The sequence below is a fragment of the Notolepis coatsorum genome, assembly GCF_963971535.1.
Source record: "Notolepis coatsorum genome assembly, chromosome: 2".
Taxonomy (NCBI): Eukaryota; Metazoa; Chordata; class Actinopteri; order Aulopiformes; family Paralepididae; genus Notolepis; species Notolepis coatsorum.
The window spans coordinates 192579932-192597994 of NC_140166.1; the positions used below are offsets into that span (position 1 = coordinate 192579932).

At 43.3% G+C, this 18063-nt stretch overlaps 1 protein-coding gene across 3 annotated transcripts in view; it reads left to right on the top strand.

The window, feature by feature from the left end:
* The window catches only part of sbno2b (strawberry notch homolog 2b), a 126009-nt gene that overhangs the window by 58340 nt on the left and 49606 nt on the right, over window positions 1-18063 (top strand). The window contains exon 1 of one of the 3 annotated variants that reach the window (XM_084308864.1): window positions 4990-5253. The exons of the other annotated variants lie outside the window; for them this stretch is intronic. Within the exon in view, the coding sequence (XP_084164990.1) occupies window positions 5194-5253 (60 nt within the window). The 5' untranslated portion in view covers window positions 4990-5193. Of the gene's footprint in view, window positions 1-4989; window positions 5254-18063 lie in introns of those variants that run through there. 3 annotated transcript variants of the gene reach the window in all.

Here is an 18063-nt window from a genome sequence, read left to right on the forward strand (position 1 = left end):
TCTTACTGTCCCCTCACTGTCCTCTCACAGTTCTCTTACTGTCCCCACAGTTATCTTATTGTCCTCTTACTGTCCCCTCACAGTTCTCTTACTGTCCCCACAGTTCTCTTATTGTCCTCTCACTGTCCTCTCACAGTTCTCTTACTGTCCTCTCTCAGTCCTCTCACTGTCCTCTCACTGTCCTCTCACTGTCCTCTCACTGTCCTCTCACTGTCCCCTCACTGTCCCCTCACTGTCCTCTCACTGTCCTCTCACTGTCCTCTCACTGTCCCCTCACTGTCCTCTCACTGTCCTCTCACTATCCTCACTGTCCTCTCACTGTCCTCTCACTGTCCTCACTGTCCTCTCACTGTCCCCTCACTGTCCTCTCACTGTCCTCTCACTGTCCTCTCACTATCCTCACTGTCCTCTCACTGTCCTCTCACTATCCTCTCAGTCCTCTCACTATCCTCTCAGTCCTCTCACTGTCCTCTCAGTCCTCTCACTGTCCTCTCACTGTCCCCTCACTGTCCTCTCACTGTCCTCTCACTGTCCTCTCACTATCCTCACTGTCCTCTCACTGTCCTCTCACTATCCTCACTGTCCTCACTATCCTCACTGTCCTCTCACTGTCCCCTCACTGTCCTCTCACTGTCTTCTCACTATCCTCACTGTCCTCTCACTGTCCTCACTGTCCTCTCACTATCCTCTCAGTCCTCTCACTATCCTCTCAGTCCTCTCACTATCCTCTCAGTCCTCTCACTGTCCTCTCACTGTCCTCTCACTGTCCTCTCACTGTCCCCTCACTGTCCTCTCACTGTCCCCTCACTGTCCCCTCACTGTCCTCTCACTGTCCCCTCACTGTCCTCTCACTGTCCCCTCACTGTCCTCTCACATCCACTGTCCTCTCACTGTCCCCTCACTGTCCTCTCACTGTCCTCTCACTGTCCTCTCACTGTCCCCTCACTGTCCTCTCACTGTCCTCTCACTGTCCTCTCACTGTCCTCACTGTCCTCTCACATCCACTGTCCCCTCACTGTCCTCTTACTGTCCCCTCACTGTCCTCTCACTGTCCTCTCACAGTTCTCTTACTGTCCCCTCACAGTTCTCTTACTGTCCCCTCACAGTTCTCTTACTGTCCTCTCACAGTTCTCTTACTGTCCCCTCACAGTTCTCTTACTGTCCCCACAGTTATCTTATTGTCCTCTTACTGTCCCCTCACAGTTCTCTTACTGTCCCCACAGTTATCTTACTGTCCCCACAGTTCTCTTACTGTCCTCTCACCGCCACTGTCCCCTCAAAGTCCTCTCACTATCCTCTCAGTATCCTCTCAGTCCTCTCACTGTCCTCTCACTATCCTCTCAGTCCTCTCACTATCCTCTCAGTCCTCTCACTATCCTCTCAGTCCTCTCACTATCCTCACTGTCCTCTCACTATCCTCTCAGTCCTCTCACTATCCTCTCAGTCCTCTCACTATCCTCTCAGTCCTCTCACTATCCTCTCAGTCCTCTCACTATCCTCTCAGTATCCTCTCAGTCCTCTCACTATCCTCTCAGTCCTCTCACTATCCTTTCAGTCCTCTCACTATCCTCTCAGTCCTCTCACTATCCTTTCAGTCCTCTCACTATCCTCTCAGTCCTCTCACTATCCTCTCAGTCCTCTCACTATCCTCTCAGTCCTCTCACTATCCTCAGTCCTCTCACTATCCTCTCAGTCCTCTCACTATCCTCTCAGTCCTCTCACTATCCTCTCAGTCCTCTCACTATCCTCTGTCCTCTCACTATCCTCTCAGTCCTCTCACTATCCTCTCAGTCCTCTCACTATCCTCTCAGTCCTCTCACTATCCTCACTGTCCTCTCACTATCCTCTCAGTCCTCTCACTATCCTCTCAGTCCTCTCACTATCCTCACTGTCCTCTCACTATCCTCTCAGTCCTCTCACTATCCTCTCAGTCCTCTCACTATCCTCTCAGTCCTCTCACTATCCTCTCAGTCCTCTCACTATCCTCACTGTCCTCTCACTATCCTCTCAGTCCTCTCACTATCTTTACTTTACATTCTGCCCGTCGTGTTGGATATCAACTTTAGATTATTTGTTTAGTTTTTGGAGGAAATAATGTTGTTTTTGGAGACGTGATGTGACCAGCTTCCAGGCAGGAATATCAGTAATATTGTCCAGTAATATCAGCACATCCATTATTTCCTCATCAAACCAGCAGAACAGCCCTGGGCATGTCAGCCTTAGCAAAACCTTTTGTTTATCATTTATGATGACATTATTAGGCTGTAACATTACATGTTACTATAACACAATATTTGGTTTGATTTAATAGGAAATGGAAACATATAAGGAAAATTACATTTAGCATATTTTATGCCTTTAAAAATGTAAGCTTTTATGCGTAAAAAATTTAAGCTTTTATGCCTTAAAAATATAAGCTTTGTAAAAAATAAAAATATATATATATATATAATAATATTGGAATCGTAAACCTAGTAACATGTATTGAATTGAATCGTCGCACACCTAGTGCGTATGATAATAGATGAGGTTGTGCATATGAAATGTGTGTGTGTCCTGTACGTGCACATGATTCCGCTCATACCAGTAGTCCAGGATTCCCACTCATACCATGATGACACCATGAACAGGCGCCACACAGTCTGTGTGTGTGTGTGTGTGTGTGTGTATGTGCGTGTGTGTGTGTGTCTCGTCTCCCCCTCAGTCCAACAGAGATGGACATGACATCTCCTTCCCGCGCAGCCAATACCACTGTATTCCTGTAAGCAGGTTGTGCAGATTAGATGGGATCTCTAATAAATCAGATAAATGATGTTATTTCAACATTACCGTGTTCTACTTTTACTACCCTGGCTGTATTGTTGCCGTTTTATTTATTTCAGGTTCCTGTCTCTGATCATCATCTTTTTAACGAGACATTTATTTTATGACGTTTAATTAATTTTTTTTTCCTGATCATTCCCCTGGTTCCAGTAAGTGACATAGAGTTATCATGTTTAACACAATGGGGACGAACAACGTATATATCCGTGTTTCGATTCCACCCAATGTGCACAGAAGCACGGATAAATCCGTGGCAAGTTGTTATTGCTTTTATTCCATTTTAATAACCTATTCAAGGTCGCCGAGCGGCACTGCAGATATACCCTACTCTTTGAATTCGAGAAGGTGCAATACCGGCCAGATCCTCTTAGGGGCGCTATCGCGATAATGCAGTGTTCCCTGTGGCCGAACGGTGGACTATTTTTTTTTTATACTTTCAATGGAGTTAGCTCGATTCTGGATCTGCAGCCTGTAGCTTGGATTACGCTTTGAATCGCAGATTTCACCATGCAATAAGGGGATTTATCATCAGCCAATGGACATATCGATCTACCAGATGGTGATCGATGATGGGGAAATGCTCGGGGGGGATCCCACCGGACCACGGTAAGATCTTTTTCACGTAAAGTACATCCCGATCGGGCCTTGGTTTGATAGCCATCCAGGCGTTCGGCCTATGAGGCTAATGAGGCTAACGCGGTTATTGGTAATCAATAATCAGAAACTACGTCCCCCGCCCCCCCCCCCCCCCCACTTTCATGCATACATGCGTGAGGATCGTGCCGATCTTATGCAGTTTGAGTTTTAACTGGAGCGTATCTATAACCGAAATGCCATTGGATTTAACGTTATTAGCTATTAGCCCATTATCTCGGCTTCCAGGAAATATACTATTACTATACTATACTACTACTAATCCGGTATAATGCTTATATTCACGGCGCTATAAAATGAGAACGTATTGATGCATTTTTTTGTTCTTTAAGCCATTTTGAAGGGACGGTTTATGGTCTCAATTCACAATGAGAATGGACAGATAGCAATACTATAAAGTATAGATTTAGCTCTACAAACAGCCCCACGTCTGTTTACATATCCCGGTCCTCTTGAGATTAATTAGACTCATCCCAGTGGCCGCGAAAGTGTTAATAGTGCACAGAGGAAGAATAATGACCAGAGGCCCAAACATATTTTGCATAGTCGTGGGTTGCAGTACACAGTTATTGAATAGACTTACTCGTTGTATTGACAGTGTGGTGGCTAACTTCTCTTTGCATGAATGTGTATTTTATTTAAAAGCTCCATTTTACCAGGATATCACACAATGGAACGGGTGAACTCTCACACTGTGTGAAGACGGAGGCTCACTTGCCAGTTGTCATTCTGTGTTGATTCATGAAGACAGTTAGGCCTAAATGATAAATGGTCATCATGCTTTGTCTGGGAATTCATTTGTACAGGTTAGAATGACAAGTCAGTCAAGTCCAACTGCTCTGTTCTCACGGGTGAATCCTCTTCCCAATTAGCTAATTAGCTCGTTAGCCATCTCACTCATTGTCTTTGACACCGCTGGGCTAATTGAGCTCCGCAGAGCTCATTCAGAAGAACTGGATCAATATGAACTGCAGATGATGACTACATCAGTCAGTAATCATTACCAGATCGGTAGCCTTGAAACTGAGCCCAAACATTCAAACAGACATAAAGACAAAGGCAGAGTCTGAAATAAGGCAGCCAGCCAGACAGTCTAAATATAATAATCATTAAATAGTGGTCCAGGCCCATTAAACAGAGCGGTAAGTAGCGGGGTGTTAGGAGCAGCCAGCTCCAGAGCACACTGCTGTTTACACTACAAATGCGGTTGAGTTACACCATGTACAGTAAAATGGGCCTGACTGCCAGTAACTCTAGTCACTTACCAACAAAAGCATCATTTCCTGAAAGCTCCACCCCTTCTCCCTCCCCCTCCTCCCCTCCCCTCTTCTCCTCTCCCACTCTCGCTCTGCTCTCCCAACCACCTTTGAGCACCGAGGAACTCTATATGACTAAACTCAAATACAAATGCAAATACCTGACTGTCCCGGCGGGAAGTGTTTTTTTTTGGGGGGGGGGGGGGACTCGCATGTGTGTGTGTGTGTGAGTGAGGGTGTGTGTTCTGTGGCCAGAGCTTACCTGCGATAGGAACAGATTTGAGAGGGACTTTGAAAGGGCTAGTAGGGTTGACTGTTGTGTGGGAACTCACCAGCTGTTTGATGAAATAACAACATTTTGACCAACGCATGGAAGGAGCGGTCGTGGTCAGGGATTCAAGGTGAAATAGGAGTGTGTGTGTGTGTGTGGCTATCCCCCTACTTCACAGCGTTTGGACCCATGTCTCTTATGCAGTTTTGGACTAAGTTATATTCACAGCTGGGACGACCACTTCCCAAGGTACTGGCACTGTGCATTTGTTTTTGCTTATATAAAGATTTAGGTTTAAAAGCTTGTGAAAAAGTAATGTAATTTGTTGTAATATTTCTATTCTATTTAGGCTGTTCTTTTGTGAAAGCTATTTCCATTTCTATTGGCCAGTAATTTAAATACTGGTTGACACGAGGAAGAGTCATTCACTGAAAGGAGCTTTTGTGTGAATAATAGGTTAGGTTCTGTTTATTTAGCATTATCTTTCCCTGAAAAGGCAATCTGTTGGTCTCCTGCTCATATTATACATGGCTGTATTTCTATTTGCTTCCTTGTGTTAATTTTTTACACTTCCTCCTTATTGTTACGCCACAATACGTGTCTTCTTCCATATACCTTTTGGCTGCCATGGCTTTTTATGTGCTACACTTGGCTTATGGCCTCGCATGACCTGGGCTAGGCTGATTCTACCAGAATTGATCCACTCTTAGGAAAGCATAGTACTTGTTAATGAGATACATAGTGGTGAAAGTCAGGCTTAGGTTTAGCAAAAGTTAAATTGCTAACATATTTTTTACATCTATAAAGTAATGCTCACCTGTCAAAGCATCAACTATGCTAGTGAATAAAGATGGTAGAAAAATGGTAATGGTATTTTCCTAGAATTTGGTTTCCTAATGGGCTTGTTGTCCCTATCATAAGTCTGCCAGTCGTATGCCTAAATACACACTTAGACTTTGAAACGTTTTGAAAATCATTTCAATAATTTTTTAAACAGTTAAATCCACATTTCCAAAGCTTTCTGAAACATATGACTTTGAACAGCTAGGACCAGGCTTTGGAAACGATTGAAGCATGTTGTTGGCGTGTTAACAACAAGTATGTAGGCCGACAGTGAATGGTGGTGAAATTGTGTCATGTATGCTTGCCGCGCGCATACTGCATGAAAACTACTGGTCTTCGAGAGAAGAAACCAATGTTGCAGCTTTAGTTTATAGCTAATAGAAAATCACTCTGACATTTTAGGGAATCTGTGAAGTTTTAAACTCTATAAGCAATGAGGAAAGATAACTATAGCAACTCTCAGTTCATGCCTACTTCCTTGACAATGTTATCAAAGCTACATCGTTGACGTCAACATGATGCAGAATCCATGAGCGTTCTACAGTTTTGCTACTTTGTTAATTGTGTGCAGACTCTGTCACCCCAAACTTCGAAAACCATTCAATTTAAAACGTATACAAAACAAAGCTATTAAAAACCTGCTAGTGTGTGTCTGACTGTGTGAGGCCAGCCAGCCGGGGGTCCATTCAGCCCACCAGTCCCAGGAAACAAGACAAATGGCTGTCTGCCTCACTAACTGCTGTCTTCCAGTAAGTGTTAGAACCTGATAGCAGGCCAGTCATCATAGCACTCCTCTCTCGTTCAGTCCAGCTAGCAAGGCAATTTTGCTATGTCGCCGTTATCCATCTTCTGTATTATGAACAGGATATTGCTGTAACTTGGTATTTGAATTGCTATCATTTACAAGACTAGACAGCCTGTATCTATCTCGTGACATCATGGGTACAAGGTGGTTCTTTTTAAGTCAATTTGGAGTGAATTGGATGATAGGCCAATCTCTAGATATGCCAATCTCTACCTCTCAGCAATGACACAACCATTTTACCTCACAAATCTTTCCAGGAACCAAACAGTCAGTGGTCTAGTATGTCATGCTCTTTTCAATGACATCCAAAGTACTCAATAGACCATGGTGAGGATAATGCTTTTGTTTAGTTTTTTTTACCACTGTAATGCAATTGGGCCTATTTCTTTGAAGTCCCTCCTTTTGGTTCCACTGTCTCTGGCCAGAGAGGCAGCCGGTCACTTCCATGGCACATCGTGTCAGAAGCTCTGCACTATTCTCAGCCTGGAGTGAGTGATGGTGATGCATGTAGCTTTACTGGAAGTGGATGAGCAACTGGGGAGTGGAAGGATGAGAGTATTGGGGGAGGGGTGGGGAGAAGAGAATGAGGGAGTGCAAACAATATCGCTGTAGTTCATTACATAAAAATTCATACAGTGAGGTTGTGTGGAATCGTGAGATTCCCCGAACCGCGCGCCCTAGGCCGTGACTTACTGGCACTGAGCGGAGCTCCCCGTCTGGAGAATCCTGTGGTTCAGTCCAGGCCCATGGAGCGCAGGTGTAGGTAGGTGTGTGTCACAGACGAGACAAAGAGAGGATTCAAGATTCAATCGTTTTATTTCAAACGGAGGAAGGCTATTCTGAGTTGACAAGCTCCAACGGCCCTTCAGAAAGCATGTGTTGTGGTGTGAAATGTGTACTCATCCGGTCTGGAAGGCCTATGGTATCCACTTTATTCACAGAACACGCCAACATTTTGGGAAATTAGCTTACCGTCTTCTCCAGAGAGAGACAAGAAGATGGATACCAGTTTCCTCTCTGCGTTCAGTAGAAAGCTATCTGGCTGCATGTTAGCCTAGCTTAGCATAATGCGGAAGCAGACATGTACGGGTTAGCCTTCGGGAGAGGTGTTAGTTGGACAATGCGTAGGCTACCTGTACATGTCCACTTCCATTCATTGTGCTAAGCTAGGCTAACATGCAGCCATATAGCTTTCTACTGAACGCACAGAGAGGAAACTGGTATCTATCTTCTTGTCTTTCTCTGGAGAAGACGGTAAGCTAATTTCCCAAAATGTTGGCGTGTTCCTTTTAAGAAGCGCCCTCATCGGTTAGACTCCTAAATAGCACAAATAAAGCCTAATATTCAGGCTATAGCATACTTAAATATTGCCTGTTATCAGTGATCGAGTTAATTTTCCAATTTTGTTTGATTCTTCACTAACTTATAGCAGTTTTTGTTGTTGTTCGTATGACGGCATTTGACAAAAAGAATATCTGGGTAACGTTAAGGCTTGCATGATGCGACAGCCACATATGGCAATGTTTACCTAACCAAAGAATCATGTTGCAAGTATTGTGCAGTAAGCTATGTTGTAATTGCTCCATTATTGAGACGTCATCAAGGACACATCCCTCGCTGTGAGAATACATGTTCACACCTGCTCCCCTCTCACTCACACACACACACACACTGACACACATGTGTTTGTATGGGATTTATTTCCTGTATAGTATCTGTTCTTAGTCACGTGTTATCGCTGCCTGACTGGTTTACATTAAATGTTTCAGAAGCCCACCTTCCTTGTGTTGAGTGGCATCTCATTTCCTCCTTGGCTTTTATGTCCTGTCCTATCAGATCCACACACACAACACGTCACTGTGTGTGTGTGTGTGTGTGTGTGCGTGTGTGCGTGTGTGTGTGTGTGTGTGTGTGTGTGTGTGTGTGTGTGTGTGTGTGTGTGTGTGTGTGTGTGTGTGTGTGTGTGTGTGTGTGTGTGTGTGTGTGTGTGTGTGTGTGTGTGTGTGTGTGTGTGTGTGTGTGTGTGTGTGTGTGTGTGTGTGTGTGTGTGTGTGTGTGTGTGTGTGTGTGTGTGTGTGTCAGTTCATGCAGCTAAGACTTTTGGTTTTATTCAGTGAGGAAAGGAAGCGACCTCTCTTTAGACGTGTCCCAGTGATGCCAGCTCATCCTCATGAGCACAAGTGCCCCATGGCACTTCCTCTTGGCACTAACACAAAGAGAGAGATCAAATCTCTTTGTCAATCTCTTTCTCTCTCTCTCTCTCTTTCTCTCTGTCTCTCATGGTCTATTGCTTTCTATATCTCTTTCTCTCCCTCATCTCTATCTCTTTCTCTCTCTTGTCTATTGCTTTCTATCTCTCTTTCTTTCTCTCCATCATTCTCTCACTCACCAACTGGACTTTTGTTGTGTGTGTTTGGCCTTGTTACGACTTAGGTCTATTGTTTTATTTTAACTGTAGAGGATGTGCATCAACTAGTCTGTATAGTTAAATGTGCAAAAGGCAGGTTTATGGTGCATGCAGGTGTTTGTATGGAGCAGCTCTGTGTGTTTTTGATGACATCTGTGGGTGTCTGGCCTTGTTGTCACCTTGTAAAGTACCTTTTCCACTGGGCTGAGACATGATGGCCAGACATTATAATGTAGATCCTTCAGTTCACTGGACGTCTCCTCACTTATCTAGCTGGACTCAGTGGTGTGAGAGATGTGATGCAGTATCTCAAACTCACAATAAGATACTCCTCAGATAAATTTGATAGAATAGTCTATTTATGGGCTATATTAAAGCCAAACTATGCACCCCCCCCCCCCCCCACACACACACACACTGATGACACACACCTTCATAGATGCTGCTGATTTGTATTGTTTTTTCCCCCCCCAATAGTTTTTCTTTTGTCTTCCTTTAATTATTGGTGGATGTATGTTTTGAGTGTGGGGAAATGGGAAAAAAGGATGATGTAAATAAAGATATATTTAAACAAACAAAAAAAAATATATTGTATTTAAAGTTCTTTATTTTGACAATATAATGGTAGTTCATTCAAATGGTTTATTTCTCATCCAATTTCCATCACAAATTCTGTATCGCTAATATTTGGGCTATGGGCGGTTTCTTCTTTATTTGAATAATACATAGTTGATCGCTGTGTTTGTTGAGGGGAAAAAGTAATTGAAGCAGCTGAACTCTTGGAGCAGCTCAGTCTCTCCGCTCCCTGAAGCTCAGACACCTGACATGACATCCTTTTATTTTCCGGAGGAGTATATGAAAACATTGGAAAATTCCTAGCGGCCTGCAGAGCGGCTAGTTGTCCCTGGGCCTTGTTTCCTCTTTATTGGGCAGGACATGAAAGCCTGCGAGTGGACCCTGGGACGGGTTAGCCTTGGGCTAAGGTCATGTCTCATCAGTTAGCCTGAGCGGAGCGGCCCAGAACAGTGGAGTCGAGGCCTCGCAGCATCAGCTTGTCTTTTTTGCTATTTTGTCAGCTGATGTGAATGGATGCAGCAATAGCACTGTTTCACTGCTGGTACGACTGAGTCCTACCCTTTTTAAGTGTCGTCTGATAAGAGTTTTGATCCGATCCGTTACTAGCGGAGGCTAGGGCATTAGTTCAGGGTGGAGAAATAGTTTAGGGAGAAACAATAATACATGTTTCTCCATTTTAGAGAAATCGAACATGCTTATATGTGCTAGAGAAGCAGATGGAAGTGTTTTTGCTTTCATTTCTGACATGGTACACATCACTTGGTGTTGGATTTTAGTTTTGGGGAGGATCTCCAAAACTAATTTGACCTGGCATCGGCCCAATGAATGGGATGGAGAAGGGCTCCTTTTGTAAGGTTTGATATTAGACCTGAGGGCTCTACAGGGTGGACAGGGCGGTGCTGTGATACGGTCAGGAGGAGAAAGATCAAGGATCCTGTAGAGCAGGATGTTCAGGGATGTGGCCTAGTATGTAGACCGCCTGAGATAACATCAGACAGACAGAGCCCCCCCCCCAAACACACACAGAGGGGCAGTCAATCAGCGTCCGGCGACAGTAGGGATAGAAGCACCATCTGACCCCACCCCCCCTGCACAGAGGATGGGGCTTCCCCTGTCAGCTGATTGTGTGTGGTTTGATACCCTGCTCCCACACACACACACTCTCCCGAGGGCAGTTGTTGGGAATTCTCTGGCCTGTGAAGAGGGTTATACTGTTACTGAACTGTAAATGCTGCTGACACAGCCACAGCCCGTGTCGTCAGCCTAAATTCTCTGGATCTTTTATTGCCTTAAGATTCCTGACTCCGATTTGACTCTCCCTGCCCCGCCCACTATTGTTTCGGCAGCCCTTCTCACCCGAAGGAAGGAACATTCTGTACATTCAAAACTAATTTAATGAGAGGCTTCCAATAGACCCAGTGTATAACTAGTCACTGTTGATAACTTTAGTGTCAAGAAAGACGAGGGCAAAGAGATACTGAGGTCTCTTAATTGACCTATCTCAAACCCGCCCTCTTTTCTTGATCCTCCAATCGCAACTGCCGTTTCCCTCAGACTAATGTCAATTACCCTGTGTGCCGTTGTGAATTTCGTTTTTGTATTGCGCACCGTTGGATTTCAATATATTGCCCTAGGCCTAACAAAAATAATAGTTGGTTTCAGGTTGGTTGTCAGTTTGGCCATGGGTAGGTAGGGAATTTTTTTTTTTTTTTTTTTTTTTTATTCTTTCCCACGGCGACTATGGATAGGGAATTTCTTTATTTAATTAACCCTTTCACTGCCACACGACAGAAGGTTAGCCCTTTACTATCACACAACCGACGGCGATGCTCCATCATTAGCATCATTAGCTCCGCGGATGCGGAGCTAATGATGCTAATGATGGAGCATCGCCGTCGGTTGTGTGATAGTAAAGGGCTAACCTTCTGTATTGTCACAGTGAAAGGGTTAACCGGCTGTCGTGTGGCAGTGAAAGGGTTAAAATGTTCACAACAACATGGATGCATGTACTCTGCCAGCATGTTTAATATCCATAATACTAAATGTTTGACTAAGATTTCTATGAAACTTTATTCTAAAAAAAAAAAAAAAAAAAAAACGGATTTTTTTTTTTTTTAATATATATATATTTTTTAAAACTCATAAAATATATTGGGTCGCACCTAAATCGGCAGGGTCGGTCGGCAACCTGAAACCAACCATTATTTTTGTTAGGCCCTACTATATTTGCTATGAATCGATGTTTAGGCTCTGATTTAAGCTCTCATATTTTAGCTTTGATGTGTGTGTGTGTGTGTGTGTGTGTGTGTGTGTGTGTGTGTGTGTGTGTGTGTGTGTGTGTGTGTGTGTGTGTGTGTGTGTGTGTGTGTGTGTGTGTGTGTGTGTGTGTGTGTGTGTGTGTGTGTGTGTGTGTGTGTGTGTGTGTGTGTGTGTGTGTGTGTGTGTGTGTGTGTGTGTCTCAGTTCATGCAGCTAAGACTTTTGGTTTTATTCAGTGAGGAAAGGAAGCGACCTCTCTTTAGACGTGTCCCAGTGATGCCAGCTCATCCTCATGAGCACAAGTGCCCCATGGCACTTCCTCTTGGCACTAACACAAAAAGAGAGAGATCAAATCTCTTTGTCAATCTCTTTCTCTCTCTCTCTCTCTCTTTCTCTCTGTTTCTCATGGTCTATTGCTTTCTATATCTCTTTCTCTCCCTCATCTCTATCTCTTTCTCTCTTGTCTATTGCTTTCTATCTCTCTTTCTTTCTCTCCATCATTCTCTCACTCACCAACTGGACTTTTGTTGTGTGTGTTTGGCCTTGTTACGACTTAGGTATATTGTTTTATTTTAACTGTAGAGGATGTGCATCAACTAGTCTGTATAGTTATAGTGTGTGTGTGTGTGTGTGTGTGTGTGTGTGTGTGTGTGTGTGTGTGTGTGTGTGTGTGTGTGTGTGTGTGTGTGTGTGTGTGTGTGTGTGTGTGTGTGTGTGTGTGTGTGTGTGTGTGTGTGTGTGTGTGTGTGTGTGTGTGTGTGTGTGTGTGTGTGTAATTGACTAATGTGCTTCTGTGCATCTCGTTTCTTTAATAAGATACAGCTGTTGAGGTATCTGTTGAGGTGTACTAGCGTCACGTTAAGTGTACTAACCTCAACGAAGAACGAGCGCTCGTTTAAATACAGCCTCTTACTACAGCACATTTCTGTGGGAAAACAAACAGAATGACTGGGAGGAGAGGGAGAAAGAGGAAAGAAGTGGGGTGGAGGGAGAGGTTATTTGAGGTGTGGTGTGTGTGTGTGTGTGAGCGTGCGTGGGCAAGAATGTGTGTTTGTTTGGGGGGTGATGACTTTGCTTCCTGGTCTGGAGGAGAGGCCAGGCGGGCAGTGTGTGTAGGAGGGGGAATCCCTGCCCTGCCTACCCCAGTCTGGAGCCTCGGCCTCAGCCTGGCTTTGTGCACAGTCAGCCTCTCTGGAGGAGGGTATGGTTAGAGAGAGAGAGGCGAGGTTGTTGGGTTTAACAGGATGCAGCCGGGGCCTGTGACTGTATAGTTCTGTCCCCATTATAGCTGCTGCCGGGCAGAAGGCAGAGACGCCGGTGGCTGCTTTGTGTGTGTCGGCAGCTGGCCTGCCTGTCTGATATGGGAGCATGCGAATCAGAATACAACCATCAAAAGGCATCAAAATCCTCTTAGCTCGTCATCCAGAAATGCATCGACCTTATCTGATGACTTGCTGTACATTACAGGCGCTTGAATGTCCCATATCACTGATTCCCTGCGTGGCGTTATTATATCACCGCTCTCCATTGTGATGGGATTTCTGATTACACACAGCATGTCCAGGGTTCCCACGGTACCTGGAAAACATGGAATTCATTTTTTCATTTTCCAGATATGGAAAAGTCATGGAAACTGAGCAAAAGTGAACACTTACATGGTAATAGAAACAGTTGTCCTGGAAAATTGTATTGGATGATGTGTAAAATAGTAATAAAATGAAACTATTGAGCACTAATTATGATGAGTTTATAAAAACCCTTTACATGTGAACAGCTTTTACTGTAGATAGAAATGGATGATCGATCCTATGTTGAGCATGCTCTTGGCATCCTATATGGTATATTTGATGTTGGAATTTGATGCAGGCAACTTGGTGATATGGACTTTAAAAGTATAGTTTCGGATTGGTGGACTTCAGGAATAATAACGTTACTCGCAATCTCAATAGAAGGGTCAAATACATGCATTTCCCAGCCAACACGGGAGCCTTGACATCTACAGTGAAACTTCTTATGCAAGTTTATCCTCAAATGTAAGTACTGTAGCTGTGTTTTAACTGTGTGATAAACCTGGGTTTATCAACGTTAGTTAGCAGTGCAATCTTGCTAACTAGCTAGCAACTTGAGTTTGAGTTTGTTTTGAATTTGGATTTTGTTAATGATGCAAGCACATGGAGTGCAATCTTGCTAGTCAACATTCAGTTTGCTAACTAACTAGCTACTAGCTAGTAGGGGTGTAACGGTAAGCGGATACGTACTGTACCGCCTCAATGTGGTCCTCCGGTACAGTACGCGCTGTGCACCGAGCGATTGCAACGGTATGGAACCTTTTTTTGCGGAACTTAAATCCCCTCGGCCCTAATATAACGTGCACAACTAACCGGATGTTGTTTGTTCATTCCACGCAGCGCGCAGCTACACTGAACGATAGCTGTAATTCAGCATAGCATATTAGCCTTAGTATGGCGAGTCAATACTAACTGACAAGCCAGAGCCATGTCATTGTTCAACTTTATTGCAAACTTTATCACGCATTTGAAACGGCATCACCCGAATGTGAATATCACTGGTACACGGAAGAAACAGATCCTAGTGCAAACCCAGTTCCCTGTTGCATTCAAGCAGCATCTCGCTATTAATTCACACCGGGCCAAAGCAATAACAAACGCCATATGTGTTTTTATAGCAGCAGATCTGCGACCATACTCCGTTGTCGAGAACACTGGGTTTAAGCACATGTTAAAAGTAATATAGCCCCGCTACCTAGTTCCCTCTCGTCCGTATTTCAGCCAGCAAGTCATACCACCAGCTCTGTATAAACTCGTCCCTTTCATGACTGTGATGCAAGCCCTGCCCCTGTATTCAAGCATCACAGTCATGAAAGGGGTTATGTATAAACAAGCACACGCTACAGTTGGCCACGACTTATCCTCCAAGACATCTGCTATATAATAATCTTCAGATTTACTTAAGGCGAGACACTGCAGGTGAATAGTCAAATATACTTTTTTTTGTTGATTTTGAGATTTTGTTATATTTTGCTTCCTAAACATGTCTTCTATGAAACTAGTGACAATAAAACGTCAATAACACACATTTAGTTGTTTATTTTACATCATTTTGCCTTATTGCATCCATAAATGTGCACATATTTAATGGGGAAGTGCCTCATTTGCATATATAAACATAAATTTCAGAAAACTTGCAATATATTTTTTCTTAGTTTATATGTACATAACAAATTGGGAAAGTTTCATAGTGATATCTATTCAAATATGTTTTGCCTATTAGGGGGTACTACACTATACTACACTGTTTGTAGCCTGTGTGTAGTTCTGTTCAGTTCAATAACATAATTATTATTATTATTCAGTTATCAGGCATGTGTTTAGGTTGTCTATTACTAATGGTTTGATTAGGTATTGTGTTTGTAAATATCTGTTTAAAAAAAAAAAAGTATGGCATTTTACAATACAGAACTTTGAAGGCGTTTTCCCAAAAATGAGTTTTAAGCGTTTTTCCTCATACTCTGAGCCAGAAATCTCCACTTCAGTAGCACTCACATACACCAAACCTTCCAGTTCTATTCACATCTATGTTCTGAAGGTATTTACAGAAGGGTTTGTTGATATCGCATTCATAACCTGATTTATATCACATTTTATTCCTAAAAACATGGCGAAATATGGAATTTTACCATAAAAATGGACTGAATGGAGTATTTTCTGATTTATGGAGTGATAAAAAGAGATATCCAAAATCCCCTCTGTAATAACCTTTGGCTCTAATATGTCAACAAAATGAAACTATAATTTTGAAAATGGCTTTATCCAATGTTCAGATTTCTGTCCTGGAATTATATGCAAATTAGTGCATATTTAAGTAGATCATGCCTCATTTGCATATTTAAACATACAATTTCAGAAAACTTGTAATACAAAAAAGTCTTGTCTTAATATAAGTAATCAACTGGGGAAGTTTCATTGTGATATCTATTAGTTAATTTCTTTACCCTATTCACCTGCAGTGTCTCCCCTTAAGTGTTATTAGTAGGTTACAACAGTAAGCATTAGTTTGCTCAGTCAATTATGGCCAATTCGTTTTATATTGTTTAATACAGTTAAATAAATAGATAAATGAAATTTATTGTATTGTATTTTTTTTTTGTATTTTTGTACTCTTACAGAGTAAGAGTAGGCATACTACCCCTTCTACGCAAGACTCATAATCGAATAAGACTAATAATAAAGGAAAGAGGGAGGAGGAAGAGAAGAGGGGTGAAGATGAAAGAGGAGGAGAAGAAGATGAGGATAAGAGAGTAGAGGATGACAGACGAAAAGGGAGAAGAGTGGAGAGGAGTTGAGAAGAGTAGGAAGAGAAGACAGGAGCAGACACAAGAGGGGAGGTGTGGAGAGAAGAGGACAGGATGAGATGGGAGAGGAGTGGAAGAGAGAACATACCGGTATATCAATCCCAGTGCTCATGTGTTTCAAAGTTCCAGTTCAATAAATTGTTGTTCATCTACAGCTTGTTGCATTATTTCATGCATTGATATTATCAATAAGACATCATCTCTAAGCATTTACAATGTAGACTTGACTGGCACATCTTTTAAATCAAGTAAGTAGTCAGGTGTCCTAGGGGGTTGTGTGTGTGAGGGGAGGGGGGGCGCGGATGGGGGCGGAAAGCTTCAGGGGCCTATAGATCATCACTTAATATGGTACCTGGAAAATCAGGAAGTAGCATGGAAAAAAATGTCAAGGCAAGCGTGGGAACCCTGATGTCCTTGAATGGGATGCTAGCAGCGAGGAACACAAGCCTATGAAAATAAAGCTAAGTAGAAGATGCTACACTTCCTTCTATGGCAGTGCCTCTGCGTATCACAGGGACTGTGTCTTAAATATAACCACCATCAATGTGGTTATTTTCATTTCGTCTCCTCCCTTGGCGATCGGCTGGATGACGACGAGCACACGGCGAAGGCAGATGAATGCTCGGTGTTACGGTTCCATATCTGCTAATGTTTATTCAAGCGAGGATCTCTTCAGTGGTGTATGTATTAGGAGAGAGCTTGGCTGCGGTTTCCCTGGGAGCCCCATCCAAGCAGCTCTGATATTTCCTGGATCGTTTGGTTGTTTACAGAGTATTACAGAGCAAACGAACGATACAGTAGATCCGTAGTGGCAGGCAGACGATGGAGCCTGGCTGTTTGTGTTTTAGAAATGTGTCTCCTCTCTCGGTAGTGTGTTTTATCTGAGCTGATTTAACCGCCTCAGAGTAACACACGATCATCACCCTGCCTGTAGACTGCCTTGCTGTGGCCGTTTTTCACTGCATTGTGTCTCCATTACTCAACAGCAGGATAACAACTGTCATTATCTCTTTCATTTATACACAATTTATGGTGTGTACTGTGTGTGTGTATGTGTGAGAGCACATTCTTGATGATGTGTGTTCAGCCCCTATATTGGATTTACACACTGTGCGCTTGTTTCTGAGAGTGAAAAGGTCTTGGTCGTTGTTGGTCACAGGCGTTTCAGATGGTATCATGAAGCGATACAAGGAGTCCTGTGTGCGTCTGGAGCCATGGTTTCACTGAAACGAGAAAATTCTTCAGCACTGATACCTTTAGGAAGAGGAACATGTGAAAAACCAGCTCCGCATGACGACACAAGGATGGACAAATGACGGGAAATAATGTTGCACATAACCTACACTACAGGGATCACGCACGCACACATACACGCAAACGCTTACACACACACAGGGCACGAAATTAACTTTTTGACTCACCGGCCAGTGGCGGGTAGATGGGAAGAATCTACCCGCCAAGCATATTTCTTACCTGCCACATTTTCTTTTATTACATTTTTTTATTTTTATTTTATATAATATATATTTTTTTTATAAAATATATATATTATATAATCATACTTGTAGTTGTATTATCTGCGAGATATCGCCACCACGCAACAAGTCAAAATGCTCGCTATCTGCAAACAGCTCCACTGTCTGTGTGTATACTCGAGTAGCCTCCAGCTCCAGTAAGGATTCTCCGGCGCTGCAGCTGGACCCTATACTCTACATTCAGCATCAGCAGCATGCAAGGATTCTCCGGCGCTGCAGCTGGATGCATCTCCGTCTGAGTCGCGTAGTTGATGATGTCACAC